Source organism: Podarcis cretensis (genome assembly GCF_951804945.1).
Source record: "Podarcis cretensis genome assembly, chromosome: 1".
NCBI lineage: Eukaryota > Metazoa > Chordata > Lepidosauria > Squamata > Lacertidae > Podarcis > Podarcis cretensis.
In genome coordinates, this window is record NC_137170.1 from 86,005,662 (window position 1) to 86,024,889 (window position 19,228).

At 46.6% G+C, this 19,228-nt stretch overlaps 1 protein-coding gene across 2 annotated transcripts; it reads left to right on the plus strand.

Annotated features, from left to right (window-relative positions):
- The first annotated feature begins 118 nt into the window (after positions 1-118).
- TBC1D10C (TBC1 domain family member 10C) lies at positions 119-18,865 on the plus strand. Of its 2 annotated transcripts, none has more exons than XM_079996133.1 (10): positions 119-211; positions 2,493-2,746; positions 7,574-7,673; positions 8,547-8,654; positions 9,493-9,599; positions 13,472-13,586; positions 13,978-14,043; positions 14,728-14,917; positions 15,455-15,609; positions 16,756-18,865. In XM_079996133.1, exons 2-10 carry the CDS (start codon positions 2,556-2,558, stop codon positions 17,176-17,178), a joined length of 1,455 nt encoding a protein of 484 aa, XP_079852259.1. In that variant the 5' UTR covers positions 119-211; positions 2,493-2,555; the 3' UTR covers positions 17,179-18,865. The 2 variants fall into 2 exon arrangements, with proteins under 2 accessions (XP_079852259.1, XP_079852260.1); XM_079996134.1 differs by lacking the exon at positions 119-211 and adding an exon at positions 2,206-2,224.
- Positions 18,866-19,228: the final 363 nt, after the last annotated feature.

Genomic DNA, 19,228 nt, shown 5'->3' on the forward strand with positions numbered 1-19,228 from the left:
CAGGCCCTGGCGGCCGCCCTCGCCGCCACCACCACCTACAGGCTGGAGGGATCAGCGCGCGCCCCGGAGCCGGCGAGCTGCGACTGCGCGGGCCGTGGCCTCTCCCCACAAAAAGGGAGGCGGCGGCCTTTCTCGCTTGCAGCCCCAGAGCCTTCCCTAAGGCGACTGAGGAAACGGCGTCCCAAGTGCCCGGAACGCTGAGCTTCCCAAAGTACTTATTTCCATGAGAATACGTATACTGTATCTATGTAAAAGAAAACATGAGCGACGCTTTAACGTGTTCATTTCCACGACTAACCTGTGAGGTCAGTCCCCATCTCCCACCACACCCCACCCATTTTACAGATAGGAAGATTAACCCTCCAACATTCCTCAGAAAATAGGGACATTCTACTGATGTAGAATAGTGTCCCTGTTTTCTGAGGATTGGAGTCAAGAGACCCAACATTGATGTGGTGCACCACTGTAGTAGGATATAAACCCACTAAAGTAGAAATTTGCATTTGGCCTCTCTCCAGCTGCTTTTTCTGAGAATCTGCTAGAGTGGAAATTTCCGTTCCACTTCCAGGTTGTAGTTTCCCCAATTCTGAGGAACGGAAAGTAGCTGGAGCCATATGCCAAGAGAGGAGGGCAAGCCTGAGTCTATACTTCTTAATAGCTTTCCTTGAGTATAGGCCAGGCTGCAGCTTCACAGATTACAAAATAAGCACATGGAAGGCATTTATTTGTTTAGCCGTTTATGTGCACATGTGACATTTATACCTTTTTCATTCTCTATTCACTAGATTGAGGAGCTATGATGTATGCTGCATGAAAAAATGCACCCAAATTTGTGATCCTTTGATCTACATGTGCCTATACAGTGGTACCTCGGGTTAAGTACTTAATTCGCTCCGGAGGCCCGTACTTAACCTGAAACTGTTCTTAACCTGAAGCACCACTTTAGCTAATGGGGCCTCCTGCTGCTGCCGCGCCACCAGAGCACGATTTCTTTTCTCATCCTGAAGCAAAGTTCTTAACCTGAAGCACTATTTCTGGGTTAGCGAAGTCTGTAACCTGAAGCGTATGTAACCCGAGGTAGCACTGTAGATAACTGCCTTCCATTTGGAAATGTGTGAAGCTGGCATAGGAGGGCTTTTCCAAGTCCAGTTGAAATATATACCGCAAACCCCAGATTCAGTAAGTATTACAGGGAAATCATGGCTCCTAGAGAGCAGTGCCTATGCTGCTGCAGCACTAAACAGGGCAGTAACTCTGTGGTTTCCAGATGCTGGACTCCCAACTCCCTTCATTCTTGACCACTGGCTATGTTGACAGGCTGATGGGAGTTGCAGTCTAACAATATCTGGAGGGCACCACCTGGTATGACTAGCCCTGGTATGGAAGAAGAACTCTTAACCCTCTTAACCAAAGCGGGTGGGGTGAGGGAGGCTTGGTCAGAGAACTTGAAGCTATTGTTTTCAGCATCTTCTAGCCAATAATGTTGTGCTGGGTGGTTGTTTATGCAGTCAGTGACTCAAGCCAGTGACTTTCCAAATCATGACGCCACACGCACACCACTGGGAACTATGTCTGTAAACACAGCCTTCCCCAGAGATTGCAGCCTCATTTGTTTGGCTGAGTGGTTGCAGCTAAGGCAGGAGTAGCACACACTTGTTTCTGACTGATCTCTAAATGATCCAGACTAGCTGGATTCTTTCACGTGCCCCACTGGGTCCATTTTGTATACCAACCAGTGGTTTTGTCATAAATTCAGTGGAAGCTGGTCCTTTTGGGTGCAACCTCAGCCACCTCAGTCTGTCCTCAGCCTACCTGCCTCCTTACACCCAGCCCAGGGAGGGTAGGAATATCTGTCAGCTTCCTCTTCTTTATCATCAGTGTTGCTCTTATAGAACTCAGCAGGAATGAATATGGGAGCAAAACTAGATTCAATTAGCTCCACCCGACATTGACTCTGGCTCCACCTACTGTTGGGCTCCCAGCCTTCTGCCCTACCAGTCTCAATGAGCATCAGCCACCACTGCATATATAAGTGTTCACTTTAACCACACATTTTTCAACATAGTGGTATAGTGACTGCAGTGCCAGACCTAGGATTGGGAAAACCCAGGCTGAGAACACATTGAACTCAGTTGCCAGTCAGTTTAGAGTGTACTAAGTAACATGGCCAACAGCCTGACTTGGAGTAAGGCTATGTTTGTACATGGGGAGCAGGTGAAAGAAGGTAAGGCCATTCACTGGGGGTGTTGGCTACCTTCCAAGTCTCCCTGTAGGAAGCTGTTTAGCTTCCCACATATTTTCAGATCCCCACATTTCTCTCTCTCCCCGCCCCCTTTGCCTTGTTCACTTTGCAAAGCTCTGGGTGCTGTCAGTTGCATCAGGAAATGGTTGTGGGAGGAAATAGCTTACAGAGCTTTGTGGGGAACTAGAGTCACAGGAGTACTGAGAAGGGGCCCAATCATAGACGCAGCTCCATGTTTCTCATTATTCAGATGTGAAGTCAAGGGTGCAGTAGCAACTAGCCTGAGATAAGGGTGCTGTTCTCGGACAGAAGGATGTCGGACCTCACTCTTTCCAAAGAGCTCCCTGATGTGAGCCAAGCTGCGGCTGAATTGCCAGATGCCTTTGATTTATCCCTGAACGATGATGCCAGCTCTCTGGGCTCCGACTCCGAGCTGAATGGGATGCCTCCATATCGCCAAGCTGATCGCTATGGCTTCATCGGGGGCAGTAGCCTCCAGAATGGGTAAGGCAGGCCTTCTGTTGCAAAGACCATGGGGAAAAGGGGGAGGAAGCTTTGGGAGAGGGTGAAGCAGCACTTTTTGGAAGATGACATTGAATACCTCTGCATGGTAGCAGTTTTCAAGATGGTGGGACACATTATGCCCCAGAATTATCATTTCTAGATCCTTGCTTGCTGGTCCAGTTTGTAAAGGCAGGTACAGGTTTCTGGAATGTGATGAGCATCATCCTGAAGGATACTCTCATTCTCATCTGGGTCCACAGATCCCAGAATAATAATCCTTAATTTCATTAGCAAGAAATGTGATTTAAAACCAAGGAGAAGAAACATATAATTATTGCTTCCAGTTTTGTTTAGGTAGCTCTAAAACACATATTGATAACTGTGAAATGAAAAAGAAGAAGAATGGATCAGGGAATGTAATCCACTCTCATATTTAATTTAAGTGAATTGTGGCTGTTTGGGATACTAGGAATGGGTTTTATTTATGGAGAAGATGAAAAGGGGTCAAGATCCCTGGTACTTAGTTCTAAACCTTCCTTCATCTTTCCATTCCTAGTCTTCCCTTTTCTACAGAAAGAAATTCACAACACATAATAGATGACGATGACAATAATAATTACAACAACAACAACAACAACAACAATAATAATAATAATAATAATAATAATAAGCCACCCATCTGACTGGATTGCTCCAGCCACTCTGGGTGACTCCCAACAAAATATTAAAGACACAATAAACCTATAGTGTGGTCCCAGGTTTATTACGTAGGAACATGTGGCTCTCCAGATGCTGTTGACTCCAATCCATGAGTGCCAATGGTTAGGGTTGGATTCCAGTAACATCTGGAGGGCCATAAGCTTCCTGTCCCTGATGTAGGAGGACAGAAATCTTGGCTCAGCTCAAACAATCCATAGAACTAGCAAAAATGCATCCAGTCAGATCAGTGGGGCTTCCCTAACCATTGTGACAGACATGCTCTTCTCATCTGCATCTTTGCTAACTGGGAACATGGAGGCCTGTTTCCATATGTATATATCATTTGCTGAAGCAGGACAGTGGCTATCGCCTTGCCTGGGGAAACAGATAATTATCACAGATTCAAAATTTGGTACCTGTTAACACTTCTACAATTCAGCATATTTACATGAATAACATATTGGCCAATTGTACAACTGGTGTCATCAATTCGTCTCATTATCTAGTTATTTCTTTATGAATTTTTCTTGTTATATAATTACATACGATCCTCCTGGCTCTCTGCTGCAGACATTGGTCATAGCCCAACGTATTCAAAGTATTATATGACCCTGTATCACCCCAAATAATTTTTTCCCAAACTTTATTCAGCATTCTGTGTGTTACTTTGACCTTCCTTGGTGAAGCTATACTAACTGCGACAGACTGGAGATGTACCTGCTTCATGTGTACTCTAATGGCAATCTTGAGGCAATCTGAAATCTCATTTCTTGCAAAAACTCCCTTCTTGTGTTGAAATTGATAAGGTCTTATTCAATAGTTAACTTATTCAAGGTTGAATTCTTCATAGAATGCTAATTCTATGAATGCTAATTCTATGAATTCTCACTAATGCTTAACAGGAAAACCCCAGGGGATGGTTGGGAAACTAAAGAATTCTGGGCACTGTAAATAGCTAAGTGGTCCTGGGAATTGTAACTGTGAAGGGTAAACTATAGTGCCCAGAATTCTTTGAGGGAAAGAATGTGCTTCAAATGTGCTTTAAATACGGTATATAATTTGTTTGCAGTCATATAGAAACAAGCCCATGTGTTGTTGTTTTCCGCCTGGTCAGTTGCCTTCCTTAAATCACCATCAAAACCCTATCTTTATTTTATTACAGTTATTTGCAATGGGGAAATGGCTGCAGTAGGTAAGGTTGATAGATGCTGTTGATTGGGATGGTATAATTTGAAACAAGGACTTCTAAGATGTAGAGGGGATGCAGTCCATAAGCTTCATTTGTCAAGCTTCAATACTCCAGGAATATTTTCAGTGCAGGGTTAAAACTGCTTAGCAAAGTGGTTGCATGTATTGGAAAAGACAGAAAGCGGTGCAGGGGAAATTAAAAAGCAATCCAGATTGACTTTTTGCATAATGGAACTCAAGAGAAATTGACCCAATCATTGTTGCTTGCAGTCTAGAATTTAGGTAGCTAGTAGAGAGTGGGGAGATTAAGTCTTGGTGGAAACAGATTGCCCACCTCCCTCCCTTACTTCTACATAGCTCACCCTTTAATGTTTGTCCCATTTTCTGTGGTTTGTTTTAAGGTACACCACTTAGATACGTAAATGATTACGTGGTATACAAGTGTGATAAATAGATAAATGAAACAATGCAATGCAAAGTCGAGCTCTCTGTGATATTACTCATGTATGCATATTAATACTAGATAGATTCTCTAGCTGGCTTGAAGTCCAACTTGTAACAGGGCTATAAAGACTGGGCTGGAATGAGCAATGGACTGAATGTTAAGATTTACTGTAAGGTAGAAGAAGAAGCCTCCATAGGAAAATGTCTCTGCCTACCTATGAACTAACACTTCCTGTTATAGCAATCATGAGTGGCCACATCCTCTCACTGTGTCCATGACAACTTGTGCGCCATGGCAACAGGGGTGGTTACAGTGGTTAGTGACAAGGTTTCTTCAACTTGCCTGCGTGCAAGGCGTACTGCACAGGAGATTCAGAAGCCCTGCAAATCTACATCAGTTTGACACCTACACTGCAAATCTGCATCAGTTTCAGTGCAACTTAATATAACTTTAGCTTTCATAACTTCCCCCAAGGATCATAGAAAACTGGAGTTTAGTGAGATGCTGAGACTTACCTGTTAAAGATAAAAAGTTTTTCCCTTCTTCATGGCCAATGTACAATCTTCTTCCTGGGAAAGAGAGCATGAAAGTCAAATTTATGAAAAGGCTGCTCCTGACCATCTATATTTATTGAACATTCATCCTGATTTGCCTGCACAAAGCTTACGCGGAAGTTAGATAATATCCAGCCTTTATTTAACATTCTTTCTGATTTGTTTAGTTACAATGACAGTGATGCTTCATCCTGATTTGCTTGCAGGATGCTAACATGTCTTCCCGTTTTTCATTCCACAATTCTCAGTGCATTTCTCTGTCACTCAAGGAACATGACACATAAAAACAGGGATGTAAGGAGCCATGCTGTGTTTCTGGATCTACAAAACTGAATATTTCTCTAGAGGGGTGGGGGAGAAACCAAGTAGCCAACCCCCCAAACGTATTTTAAGATTTATTCAGTGTTTACGTGCTCATTACACCATTTGTTTAGGGCTGCTCTGTATTTGCTTACTAATTACAGTTAGAACTTAAACCGAGAGGGCAGAAAGTAGATCGGGATCAACTGGTAGATCTCTGGCTAATCTGCAGTAGATCAGCAACAGCTGGTTAGGCTGCTGAAAAAGAAAAGCAGGGGAAGGAAATGGGAACAGCTTTTTGTGCAAAGGGATATGTGAAGTTAGTTCTCCTACTGCTCACAAGTTCCTATGCTGAGCATGTGCTCAGAAACATCCTGCTTCTTAATTCTTAGCATATGCCTGCCTGCCTGAGTCACTATTTGGCACCGAGTTCCAGCTGATGGGCCTCGGGGTTCTAAGAGAAAAACCCAAACTGGATCCCACAGACCTGAAGTGCATGGGGCTGCCTTTGACTGTTTGGAAATCACAAACAGAGCAGAGCATGGTGGCTAGATCCATAACTGGGACAAGAAGATGTGAATATATAGCACTGGCAGAGCCGTCTTTCCCATTGGTCTTAGTGGTTCGTTGTGCCAGGGCGCGGCCTCTCAGGGGCGCCCAAACGAGTGGGGGAGCTGTGCAGCTTTGCTGGCAGCCTCCCCTTTCCCTGCACGCCCGCCATTTGCGCCCCACCAACTATATGGCTGGCATGCGTGCGGCTTCCTTCCCAAGCCTCCGCAGGAGGAGAGCAATCCCCACAGAGGCTTAGGATGGAAGCTGCGCACGGCTTCCCTCCCAAGCCTCTGCATCTGCTAAAGATGGCCCTGCTTCCGGTCGTTGTCCTCCTCCTCCTTCCTGGTGAAAGGCGGTGTACAGCCTTCCTGGGCTGCCTTCTCTGGTGCCCCAACGCCGGAGAGCACATCCGCCAGCATGTTTTCCTGCTTGATCGCTGCCACCATGCCGGGGATCAGGGCAGTGGGGGAGGTAGAGGACATTTTCCACCGCCCCCTCCCTTGTTTTGGAGTTGCTGGGGGGGGGCGCCAAAGGGATCTTTGCACCACGGCGCTGGATATGCTTAAGACGACCCTGAGCACTGGTTCTCACATTACTATGTTAGCTGCTGATTTGTTTCCAGGCCCAATTAAAAGTGCTGTTTTTTTACTTTTAAGGTCTTATATCGCTCAGGACCGCTAAATCCACAGGAAGCTGCCCAGAACCCAAAATCATCAACATCCTGAGACCTGTGGGTGGCAATGAGTGTGCTTTTTCTGAAGTAGCTCCCTGTAGTAGTGGCCATTTTTGCATTTGCACCTCAAAGGAAAGTGGTTCTGAGGTGGATCTGAAGGAATGACAACTTGCCTCATTTTTACATTAGTATTATTTGATTTGTTTGTTGCCTAATACATAGCAGCCTCTAGATTAATTGCAAATAATTTTAAAATGCATTAAAAAAATTTTAAGCAGCCCTCAATAAATTAAACATTGTAAGATTGGCTAGGTGCATCTAAAGAGACATGATGGATGCGTTAAAAAAGAAAGTGGCAAATAAGTGAGGGAAGAGGAAGATGTCCTCAGCCTTGTTCTTGTTTCTCCCACATATAGCCTAGGGCAGCCCACAGTTGAGCTCATCCGGCACCGTGAGACCAAGTGGCTGGAGATGACAAGTCATTGGGAGAAAACCATGGCCCGGCGTTACAGAAAGGTAAGAGGAAATTGGAGATAATTTGCTTTATTGTTGATACTGCTATCCTCTTTAAATGGAGCATTTGATGAGTCCCATTAGGATCAGAAAATAATGTTCACAAGGAGTTTCTCTCACTGACTCATAGACAAAGAACAACAGTCCATATTCTGCCTACACAATGAGAATTTGCTCCACGTTTTTGGAGATATGCTCATCCCCTAGCAAGGGCATTCACCAGCATTTTTAAATCCACCCTCCCTGATCTTCCTTCAAATACTAGCACAGTGAGAAGAGATCATGGCAGAACCATGGTTCAGCTTGGTGGAAGTTGTAGTCTAGCAACATAAGCGGTCCCTATTTATCTACTTGCACCCGGAGGTGCTTTCGAACTGCTAGGTTGGCAGGCGCTGGGACCGAGCAGCGGGAGCGCACCCCGCCGCAGGGATTCGAACCGCCGACCTTTCGATCGGCAAGTCCTAGGCGCTGAGGCTTTAACCCACAGCGCCACCTGCGTCCCTATGAAATGACAATATATACTCTCAAAATAAATGAATCCAATATATACTCTCAAAATAAATGATTCCAGTCCATTACTGGTCCCAGACGCCAATCTAGCATTTATGCAGCCTCAACAAAATGAAATGTAAAGGAGAAACAGAGCTGGGAATCATCATCAACCACATACCGATGACACCTTGCCCTAAATCTGCACTTGACCCTCATTCAGGGGTTTTGTGTGGATGTTAAAAGGCATGGGAAACAAAATGGACACCTGCCAGCTATCTCTGGCCCCAGCCTTGACTGGCTCTATGATGGGCCTGCATTTGGGTCCACCTTATGATGGAGCATTGTACAGGATCACTGTTTTGCTGATGAGGTCTGTTGGCTCAGGTAAAGCTGCTATGCCGGAAGGGGATCCCTTCATCCTTACGTGTCCGCTGTTGGCCTCTGCTGTGTGGAGGACAAGCCAAAATGATGAGGAACCCCGGAAAGTACCAGGTAAGGTCACATCTCGTGCAGCTGTACTTGCACTCTGACATTCCTGTAGGTCTCTGCTTGTTTCAGTTTCTGCCATTACTCACCTCCTCATCCTCTTCTTCCATGTCCTCTTCCTGTAAACCCTCATTTCATTTCATGGTTCGTTGGGCAACCCATCACCTTGTTCTTACTGGCTGAGATTGCTGATTTGGATATTTTACATTATCATCTGGTGGCTGCCCAGACATAGTTATGGCTAGAGCAGTTCTCATAGCAAGTAAGGAATGCTGTGCAGTGCAGTATAATGCTACAAACAATTACCTTGAAGTAAGTCTCCTTTAAGATAATGGGATTTAAGTCAACATTCATAGGATTCGGCTGTTAAACTTGCTGTTCTTCATTCTGGCTGGAAGGAAACCTTGACCTTGCCATTGTTTATTCCTTTGCATGTTTCCACGTATTTAATCAACTCATATACTGCCTTTCAGGGCAAAGCTTTCTCAAGGCAGCTCACAAACAATCTATGGAAAAACAATCTGAAACAATGTTTAAATACATCCAAAACCACCCAATTACAAAACTAAAACAGCAGCAGATGAAAAGCCCAGCAATTTTGGTAAAATGTAGTTTGAAACAACAACAAAAGTTTTCTAGGTCTGTTTGCGGCTAAAAAAGTTGGAACCATATATACTTCCTTCAGTAATAGTCTGTGTCTTCAGCATCTGTGTATCTCTCTCTCTCTCTCTCTCTCTCTCTCTCTCTCTCTGTGTGTGTGTGTGTGTGCGCGCGTGTGTGTGATCTCTCCTGAATCTAGTAACCCTTCTATCCAGGTTATTCTGAAAGTAGTTTGTTGTTGTAGGAGCTGCAGGAGATACCTGGTGATCCTCAATGGGTGGAGACCATCAGAAAGGACATTCATCGCCAGTTCCCTTTCCATGAGATGTTTCTGTCCCCTGAAGGGCCTGGGTAAGTGAAGGGCTAATAATGTGAACAGGAGAGGCAGATTAATTTCTGAATAGACAACCACAGGGTTTAAAAGATGTGGAGTTGAATGGAGGGTCTTTCAGCAAGTCAAGTTTCCTGAATGCTGCGTAAGAGACACTTTTAAAATAAAATGTAAACATGCTTCTTCTGTAAGCCATATGAAAGTGAAAGAAGGCTAGGCTGGCTGTGCTTCTTCACTTAATGTGGAGGTTTCATGGAATCTTGCTGTAGAACTTGAACAGGGGAGCACACATCCAAACTTTAAATGAAAACAAAACTCGACAAATACTAGTAAATGGGCTTCTGACACTCATTCCCACAACAAAACAGTTTTGGTGTTCCTTTTCCTTTTATATTTAAACAGAATTCTTGAACGGGTGTACTCTACCATTCTCCAGTTGCCTAGATGCAGACATGGGGTTGTATTCAGTGTAACACTCAAGTGAATTTCTCCATGTGCAAAGGGACATTCTTGCCCCTTTGGTCCCTCTGTGCACTCCCTAAGTCTGTTCTAGGGCTTCCTCCAACCCTTCAGAGCAGATCTGGAGATGGCCGGGGGCAGGGGGAGGAGGAATCCCTTTGTACTTAGTGGTCATCCCTGTGCGCACATGCAACTATTTTGTTGAACACTGCCCACAATCTCCCTGTTTGAGAAAGGAACCATAGCTCAGCGGCAGAGTATGCAGCAGGTCTCTGGTTCAACCCTTGGCATCTCCAGTTAAAAAGCATTAGGTAGCAGGTAATAGAAGAGATATTTGCTTGAGAACCAGGAGAACTGCTGCCTGTCAAAGTGGACAATACTGGGCTGGATGGGCAAGCAGCCTGATGTGATGCATGGCAGCTTACTATGTTCCTATTACAGTTTCATTTCTCTGGCTTTGAGAGCAGGGAAGTGAAATGCGCAAGTTTCCAAGCCTGAAGTTCTAGCACATGTTGTGAATTACAGAAGAGCCTCACGAAGGAAAGCAAACCTGTGGCTGGAGGCAGGGGCAGAGGAAGGGGGGTGCGGTGGATGCGGCCCACCCCGGGTGTCACCACTGGGGGTGACAAAATGCCGGGCAGCACTCACCACGGAGCCTGCAGCGCACCCAAGCCATGCATCTTGCCTGGGAAAGACGTGGTGGCTTGGGCACGTGCAGGCCCCGCACTGCCCAAACGGTCCACCTGCTGCCTCCCCCCAGCTGTAGGGCAGCAGAGTGGGAGGAGGCAGGCAGACCCCAGAGGCCCCATGGTCCGCCCCACCCCTTTGGGCAGCTCACCCCGCCCCAGGCGCCCAAGCAGCTTCATCCACCGCTGGCTGGAGCACACTTTACACACACAGTCTTGTGAATGAGGACTCTGTCCATGAGATCACAACCTGGAAGGCCTTGCCAACAGCAGCCAAGTTGCCTAAGTTCCCTCCAGAGACAAAGCAGCAAATTGTATCTGTATTGCCTTTCTAAACATGGCTGCAAAAGACACACTCTTACCCCATTAATATTAATGGAGACACACAAGAGGGAATCGTCAGCACGCTGATGCCCTGCTTGTGAGTTTTCAGGGGGGTCTGGCAGACCTGCGGCAGAGACAGAAGGCTGGAGGAGAGGAACATGAATTAGCAGCAAGGCAGTCCTGATGTTCGTAATGGATATTTATTTACCTGTAGGCATCCAGGGAAGGTGGGTTGCACTCGAGAGCACGTCCAGTACAATTTGAATCTCCCAGAAACCTTGAAGACAGAACACAAACAAAACAAATATCAAAATTATTAAAGCATTAGAGTATAATTATTTCAGCCACAGTTAAATACTTGCACACAATCTATCACCCTGTAGCTGCGGGGCAGGGAAGCTGGTGCCCTCCAGATGTTGTTGGGCGACAACTCCCACTATATGACCCTTGACCCAAGCCATGCTGGCTAGGGCTGGTGAGTTTTGAAAGTCAAACCACATATGGATGGCCACAGATTCCCTGTCAGGCTAACAGTGCAATCCTATACATGTCTACGCAGAAGCAAGCCTCACTGAGTCCAAATAGGATTTCAGCCTCAGAGTACCTAATCTGTACTGCACTGCTATCTGTGCTAGCATAGCGCTCTCCCTCTCCTCCTCACAGGTAACATGAACTTGTTTCCTTTTGGATATATTGGCATGTGATCAGAGGCAGGGGGAAGGTTGCATATGGGAAGCCCTGTTTCATTGTCTTCTGAAACAGACTGAAGCTTTCTATGAAGTACAGGTTGCGATTTCCGCTTGGAACAAGGGGACCGTGTGACGCTATCGTAACCAACCCAAGGAAGCCCTGCTTTTCTTTTTGTTTCATTTCCTCTAGGGGGAGCCAAAGAGCCTTTATTCCTACATGCAGCTGACATAGTTCAACCCATACTAGTTCAAACTTCTTTTTACTTTTATTTTTTTGTTTCCTCTTTGTTTTTTGTTTCCTCTTACGTCATTTTGTTTCCTCTTGTCATTTTAGCTACCTTGTTTCATCATTATCATTTTAGTACTATCTAATGTACTACGACTGGGTTCTTATTTTTCTCTGATGCTGCTGGCATAGAAAACTGCTTTAGCCCAAGTCAGATTCTTTGCCCCATCTAGCCCACTGATTGCTAGTCTGGCTGTTGTGACAACAGAAGGACCCAGCTGTTGTGGAGGAATCTAAGGAGTCATCCAAAATAGTTTTTTCAGACCTGGGACCCACCTTTAACCCAGGCATGCATTTGGGAACCCATTTCTTCTTGTGTTTTTACTATATATTTGCCTGGTGGCAGTGCTGCTATTCCGACCCACCTCAGTTCAGGCTGGAACTCAGTAGTGGGTTCTGACCCAGCTCCCTTTGAAGACCAGTGATCTGAAACACTCTTCCTGCATTGCCAGAACGTGGCCAAACAGACAGTGTGCATGCCCTGGGACTATAATAAACAAATCAGTAATCCAGATTCTGCACACAGAACACCAGCTATATATGCATACACTTATTTCCTTTTCATAATTAATTTAGGCTTTAGTTTTTCAAACAAATTGGAATGATCTAGCAAGGATTGGGATGGAAGAGATTAGAAAACAAAAGTGTTTGGGGAGAAAAGGACATCAAATGTGGTAATAGGTGGGCAGAGGGACAAAAGAATAATAGCTGTGGCAGAAGGAGAGGAGTGGGGGGAACCACTTTTAAAAACCACGAAAAACAAGGAGGAAATAGAGCGGGAAGGAAGGAAGATTGATGGGGTGGGTGAACAGGGTAGCTTCAAAAGCTGTTGGTGTATACATGAAATGAGGTCAGGCTATGGGTTGTACTATTTCACTGACCACTTGGAAGAGACGCTTAACGCTGCATTCATTTTTTCATTTTCCTCCTTCCCCCCTCTCCTCCACAAGCATGAGAGCTGGCAATTGAGGGTTGCTTGTTTCTAAATGACATTCTTTAGGATGCCCAATTCCAAGGCAGCTGACTCTGTTTATTCATTTATTTATTGGCAGTATTTATAAGCTATTTAATATTCAAATGTCTAAAGCAGTTTGTACACATAGGGCTGTATCCAAAGGAAGGCTGAGTAATGTGTCTCATCAGTGCAAGTGATTCCCCCCTCTCCTACCCTGTGTATCTCCTAAATCTGCTCTAGGGGTTCCCCCAACCCTCCAGAGCAGATTTGGGGAGAGTGGAGGTGAGAAAGCCCTGCTGTGCTACTGGAAGTCCTTGCATGGGCTTCCACTAACAGGACCAGTTCATTGAATCTGGCCTGTGGTCTAATGTAGGACAACAGGAAAGTGGAGCAGGTTTGCTTTTTCTGTCTGGATTGATTGGATGGGTGTAACTTAATGTAAGGCTGTGTCTATGAATTCCGGTCTTCTCTCTAAGCCTCTGTTCCTTTACAGGCAGCAAGGACTCCTGCAACTACTGAAAGCCTACACGGTGTATCGGCCCCAGGAGGGTTACTGTCAGGCCCAGGGACCACTGGGTGCTCTGCTGCTCATGCACATGCCTGCAGAGGTGAGTCTCATGCCAAGTTACACATACTGTCTGACTTTTTCTGACCCAAAACCAAGCTTGTGTGCCTTCTAGGGCATGCTCTCACCCCAAAAAAGCATGGGGTGTGTGTGTGCAGCGTGAGAGCATGCAAGATCACAACACCCAAAATGGCCACCAAGATATTGCACAAAAAGAATGGGATGTCTGGGATTTTCCATGGCACTTGGAGGGAATGCCCTTTGTTCCTATTGGTATCATGATTCCTTCCTCTTCTTTATTAGCATCATTTCTCTCATTCTTCCCATCGCACTCCTTTCCCTTCCCTCCTTCCTCCACCCCTGCCCCCCACCCCCCCGCCGCAGTTCCCATTTGCCTGACTGTTTCACTAATTCAGCCTACTTGTCCTTTCCAGCAAGCCTTCTGGTGCCTGGTGCAGATCTGCGACTGCTACCTGCCTGGCTACTACAGCCCCAAGATGGTAATAGACTGGGGGAAAGAGGAGAGTCCTTCCTGGGGCAACAGGAAGTGGGCACTTGTGACGCTGAGTCAGGGACATTTCCCACTGAGGGCAGAGCTGTGTAGAAACCCCTAAACTTATCTTCTGAGAGCTGTTGTCAGATAATTTGGGGGAGGGTGGAGGTGCTGTTGGACTACAACTCCCATCAGCGCCACCCAACATGGCCACTTGTGAGGCGTCCAACAACATCTGAAAGACACCAGGTTGGGGAAGATTGATCTAGGATTATTGTGGATGTGGGCTGACTTGGTGGGAGGAAAGAAAGGTCTGATTTGTAGGGTCTCAATCTCAAGTACTAGTAGGGTCACCACCATTTTGAAGATATGGCGTTTGCACGTTTGAATAGCTGAATAAAAGACAGGGATTCAAGAGCTGCAGCTTTCAACAGCGATGACTGTGAGGGAACCTTCAGCAGTTGCTTTTTGGCCTGTCCCACAGCTGCTGAGGTGCAAGAGTTCTGCCAGATAAAATGAGCAACATAGACTCCGGAAACAGTTTCTGGCAAATTAGAAAGCCATTCATTTTGAAAGATGCGAAAGGTGGAGTTTGTGGGTTATGACGGGATGAAGTCCTTCGGGACAGAATCTGAGAGCATGTGACCCACCATATATTTAACCACGACATTTTCTCTCCCTTCTCCTGCAGGAAGCGCTGTTGCTGGACAGCGAAGTGTTTGTTGCCCTTCTGCGCCGGGTGTGCCCCAAGGCGCTTAAGCACTTGCAGAAGCATGGCGTGGGCCCTCTGCTCTACATGCCAGAGTGGTTTCTGTGCCTCTTTACCCGCAGCCTGCCCTTTCCCACAGTGCTGAGGGTGTGGGATGCCTTTCTCAGTGAGGGTGAGTGGCTGTCATGGATTTAAGGAACTGTGGGCCTATTCAAAGAGTGGAGGAAGAGAGAATCTGTGGGCGAAACATCACAAGGCCTCAATGAGGCCTAGGTGGGGAATGTTTGTTTTGGAGCATAGAAACATAGGAACCTGCCTTTTACTGAGTCAGGTCATTCATCCATCTAGCTCAGTTTTGCCTACAATGGCTGGCAATGGCCCTTCAGGGTTTCACACAGATGTCTCTCCCCAGCCCTACCTGGAGATGCCAGGGATTGAACTTGGGACCCTCTGTGTACAAGGCGAATTGTCTACCTCTAAGCTATGTGTTACACCAAAGGTCCCACCTCTAGCTGAAAAGGTCAGGTAGCCGGTGATTTAGAAGGTGTTCTCTGGCCAAGACTCTGCCAAGAAGAAGAGACATTTCTGAGACAGATAAGCAAGTAGCCTGGCCTAGTATAAGGGAGTTTCTGACCATATCTGAGTGCCCTAAACTGAGTGCCCTAAATCTGAGTGCCCTAAACTGAGTGCCCCGATTTTTCTTCTGCAGGGATCAAGGTGCTGTTTCGTGTGGGGATGCTGTTGATCCGCTTAGCCCTGGGCTCCTCAGAGAAACTACGTGACTGCGCAGGGGTGGTGGAGACCCTGGAGAAGCTGCGCAGTATCCCAGCTCACCTCCTGCAAGAAGACACATTCATGGCTGAGGTAGAAACCACTGGAACTCCTCTTCCTGGGACTTTTACCCAGTCTACTGAATTGCCATCAGCAGCAACAGGAGATCATCCTGCACCTGGGGTCGGGGACCTGTGGCCCCTCAGATGTTGTTAGACTCCAACTCCCATTAATGCCCCCGCCCTGCCAGCATGCCCAGTGGCCAGGGGTGATGAGAGCTGTTGTCCAGCAACAACAGGAGAGCCCCAGATTCCTTATCCCTGCCCTACATTTAAATTACCTGCAGCTCCCTTTCTTGTTTCTGTCTGCATCAGATACAGCAGGCTCCCTCTGTGTGTGTTAGGATTGCCAAAAAACCTGCTCTTATGCCTTTCACAGAATCCTGATGTGCAAAAATAAGCAGGCAAAGCTTTTCATGACATAGAATCATTGAATTGTAGAGCTGGAAGACATGAAGAAGTGTGTTCACCTGTTAATGACTGCAGGTCCTGCCTAGGAGCAAGAGGTGATTAAGAAAATTGGCAGCCCCAGTGAGGGTGATCATGGGGAAGAAATAATTGTCAAGCTTCAGTTAAACTTTCATCTAGGCACCCCTCAACTGCATAGTCCATGGGACGATTGCCCTGTAGCTTATATGCTCACACCTTTTGAGTCCCCTTCCAACTCTGTGATCCTATGACAGGGAGCCATGGCCAAGCTTGGCTGCAAGATGAACATGCTACATGTGCTTGTGAATGTGTGTGCCATGCTCCCAAATTTTATTTTTATGTATATGGTTACCTATAAAAACAACAGAATAATGGGGAAAGGGCCGTCTGAAAACAACCTTTCCCCAGCCAAGCTTTCTCGGGGCCAACACCAGCTGAACACATTGCCTCAAGGAGCTCTGCTCACAACCACTAGTCTGTGTACAAACACACACACAAGTGTCAGCTGCCAGATCTGCTTGGCTCTGCTGTCTCAGACTGGGCAGCCTCTGCCCAACAAGCTTTCAGTTTATCGGCTGCTATTCTTCTGCTTCTCCCTTCCTCACTTTCTATCTGTTGATAGATTCCTAACATTATGCCAGCCATTCCAGATTGCCTTCTTGGGAATCCCCTTTCCTTAGGCAGCAGGCCCCAAATCCCAAGTTACAGGTTTGAGGCCTCAGATCCTAAAAGCTTTCCTTGTATCTGGCAGGTACATGACGTGCCCATCTCAGACCGTGATCTGGAACGTGAATGCAGAGCCCAACTGAAGAAGCTGCGCGCATCTCGGCCTGACTTCCAGTACAGCCCAGAACTTCGGCTGTCTGGCTCAAAGGCCATCTTTGATGCACAGCAGCTGGAGTACACGCAGAATGACAAGGAGGATCCTGGAAGCCGCACGCATACATTTACCATCCCCCAGATCACGGTTGATCCTCCTCCTCCATCCCCCAATGAGAAGAAGAAGCTGGAGAAGGCCTCTGAAGCACCAGGCCAGAAGAAAATGAAGACGAGAAAGAAGCCGGATACACGAGGGAAGACCTTTCACTTCATGCCACGTCCCACCAGCAGAACAGAGGGAAGGCTGGAGCCAGACATTGTAGGAAGGAAGTCTTCCTTCTATGTAGATACATGATTCTGAACGTGGATCTGAAGAGGTTCTGAACAGAGCTAGGCCTCTGCAGAGGAAACAAAATCCAAGCCTCTATCACTGCCCTGGTTTCATTGTGCATGTGATCATCTGTAGCACATGATGCCTTGAAGCCTCTGCTCAGTTTTTAAAAAGAAAGACTCAACACTTCCTCATTCAGGAGCCCTGCTCCTTAAGCCCTCATGTGTGGCAGTGCATGGAGGGAGATTCCATTCTTCCTACCCTTGGCGGCAGACGTTTTACCTACAGATTTAGGAGGTGGGTATTATTTGGCTAAAAGGGGTAGGGGTTAGGGTTAGGGTAATGTGGATTTCATTGAGGGGGGCCCCTCTACCTTTCTCCTGGACGTGTGGAAACTGGCACTCACCATATAGCTAATGATAAATCTATGCCAGGTGAGACAACGGCACCTCATCAGTTCAGACCTCAAAATGATTGCAAAGCCACTGTGTGACAAGAGAGTGTTAAAAGTCAATGGAAAACAGCAGCTGGGAAAACCAGGACTGCTGGAAACAAGAGCCAGGAATTCCAGCTATGGAAATGGTTTGGGCCAATCATCATCTGCATTCTCAGGAACTGGGTGAGCAAATGGTGTTACTATCAGAGAAAAGGCCTGGTGTGCAAATGCATATACACACACATGTGTCATTCAGACTCATGCAGCCAGGTGGCCCCTGTTGCCAGTCAAGAGAAGAAAGTGGCAGTGTTATAACTAAAATCACACACACTATGTTTCCCCCAATCCTTAGTTTCTCATACTAATAAGATACACATCACTGCACACAAGGATTTCCCCACTCAGGCAGCAGGCATAAGAGCTAGTGGGGAGGGGAGGTTCTGGAAAACAGTGTCAACTTTTATCAAGGCTAGCTCGCATGCAGAATGTAGCTTTAATAGAGTATCTCATTTTGTTTTTAAAAAGATGTAGCCCCCAACAGCATGGCAAAAATTCTTTTAGTTCCTCCTGTGAGCAGTAGTACACACACGCCTGAATAATGACACCACAGGGGAGAAACTTGCCATGGCCTGGGCAATTCCATCACCCCACCCGCACCCCTGATAAATGTTATCGTCCTTGCTAGTGGTAACTTGTTTAGTCCCTTGTCAGATTATGTGGAGAGAGACAGCAGAGCACCTGCAGGGATGTCTTCCCAGCTAATCCCCTCCTCAACCTGGCCTGACGCCTGCACCTGTTCGGCTCCCCCCAGCATTAGTGCTCAAACAGGATTAAGTCCACCCTGCAAATTGCACGAGGTTTGGAAGTCTCTCCCTATGACAAGGCATAGGCCTGAGAGTAGATGAATGTACTGAGCGAGCCACAGATGTGATCCGGTCCCAGGCCATTATGAGGAAAGGTTACAACATTGATATCTTTTAGACAGTTTAAGTCAAAACGGAAGCTGTCCAGCTTGTGTGAGTCTACACTTTTTAAAAAGATATATGAGTCCTCCTAACTCCTAGCTATGGGGTGGGGCCAATTTGTATTTCTTGGTCTTCAATCTGTCTCCCGTGTAGCGGTGGCAGGCTGTAAGACTTCCAGCCAGGCCTCTACTGTTGCGCACTCATGGGTTTGCGCGAGGGTCCTTCCAAGTTGCCCTAGTCACCCCCCTGAATCTTAAGAAAATGAGGGAGGCGGGGGCACATTTATTTGGCCTGCACCAGAACCAGGGACAATCCCTCCATCTTAGGCTGAGATTGTATATATGTGTAAATAAACCATACTATATATCATTGAGACACCACAGTCTCCACTGTCCCCCATTCCAAGGAAACTGAACCCGGGGCCTAGAACCCCTGAAATCTCGCACCACTCGCAGGGTGGGGTGGGATGCAACAATACAACTACTGGGGCCTAGGAGCATAAGGCCAAAAGCAAAGCACAAATGCAGGTTCTAGCAGGGATAACTGGAAATGGGTGTGGCATTTATAGGGGGAGAGGCCAATCAGGAACTAGCTCAGTATCAGCTGACTTGCCTAATCGGATGAGCAGGAATGGTTGGCAGAGCACAGTGCATGGAATGAATGTAAACAGTGA

Excerpts from the sequence above, each read along its gene's own strand:
- TBC1D10C (XM_079996133.1), top strand. The coding sequence starts at position 2,556 with ATGTCGGACCTCACTCTTTCCAAAGAGCTCCCTGATGTGAGCCAAGCT. Across the intron at positions 14,044-14,727 it reads GCTACTACAGCCCCAAGATG|GAAGCGCTGTTGCTGGACAG; the intron begins GTAATAGACTGG and ends CTTCTCCTGCAG. Across the intron at positions 15,610-16,755 it reads AAGACACATTCATGGCTGAG|GTACATGACGTGCCCATCTC; the intron begins GTAGAAACCACT and ends TGTATCTGGCAG.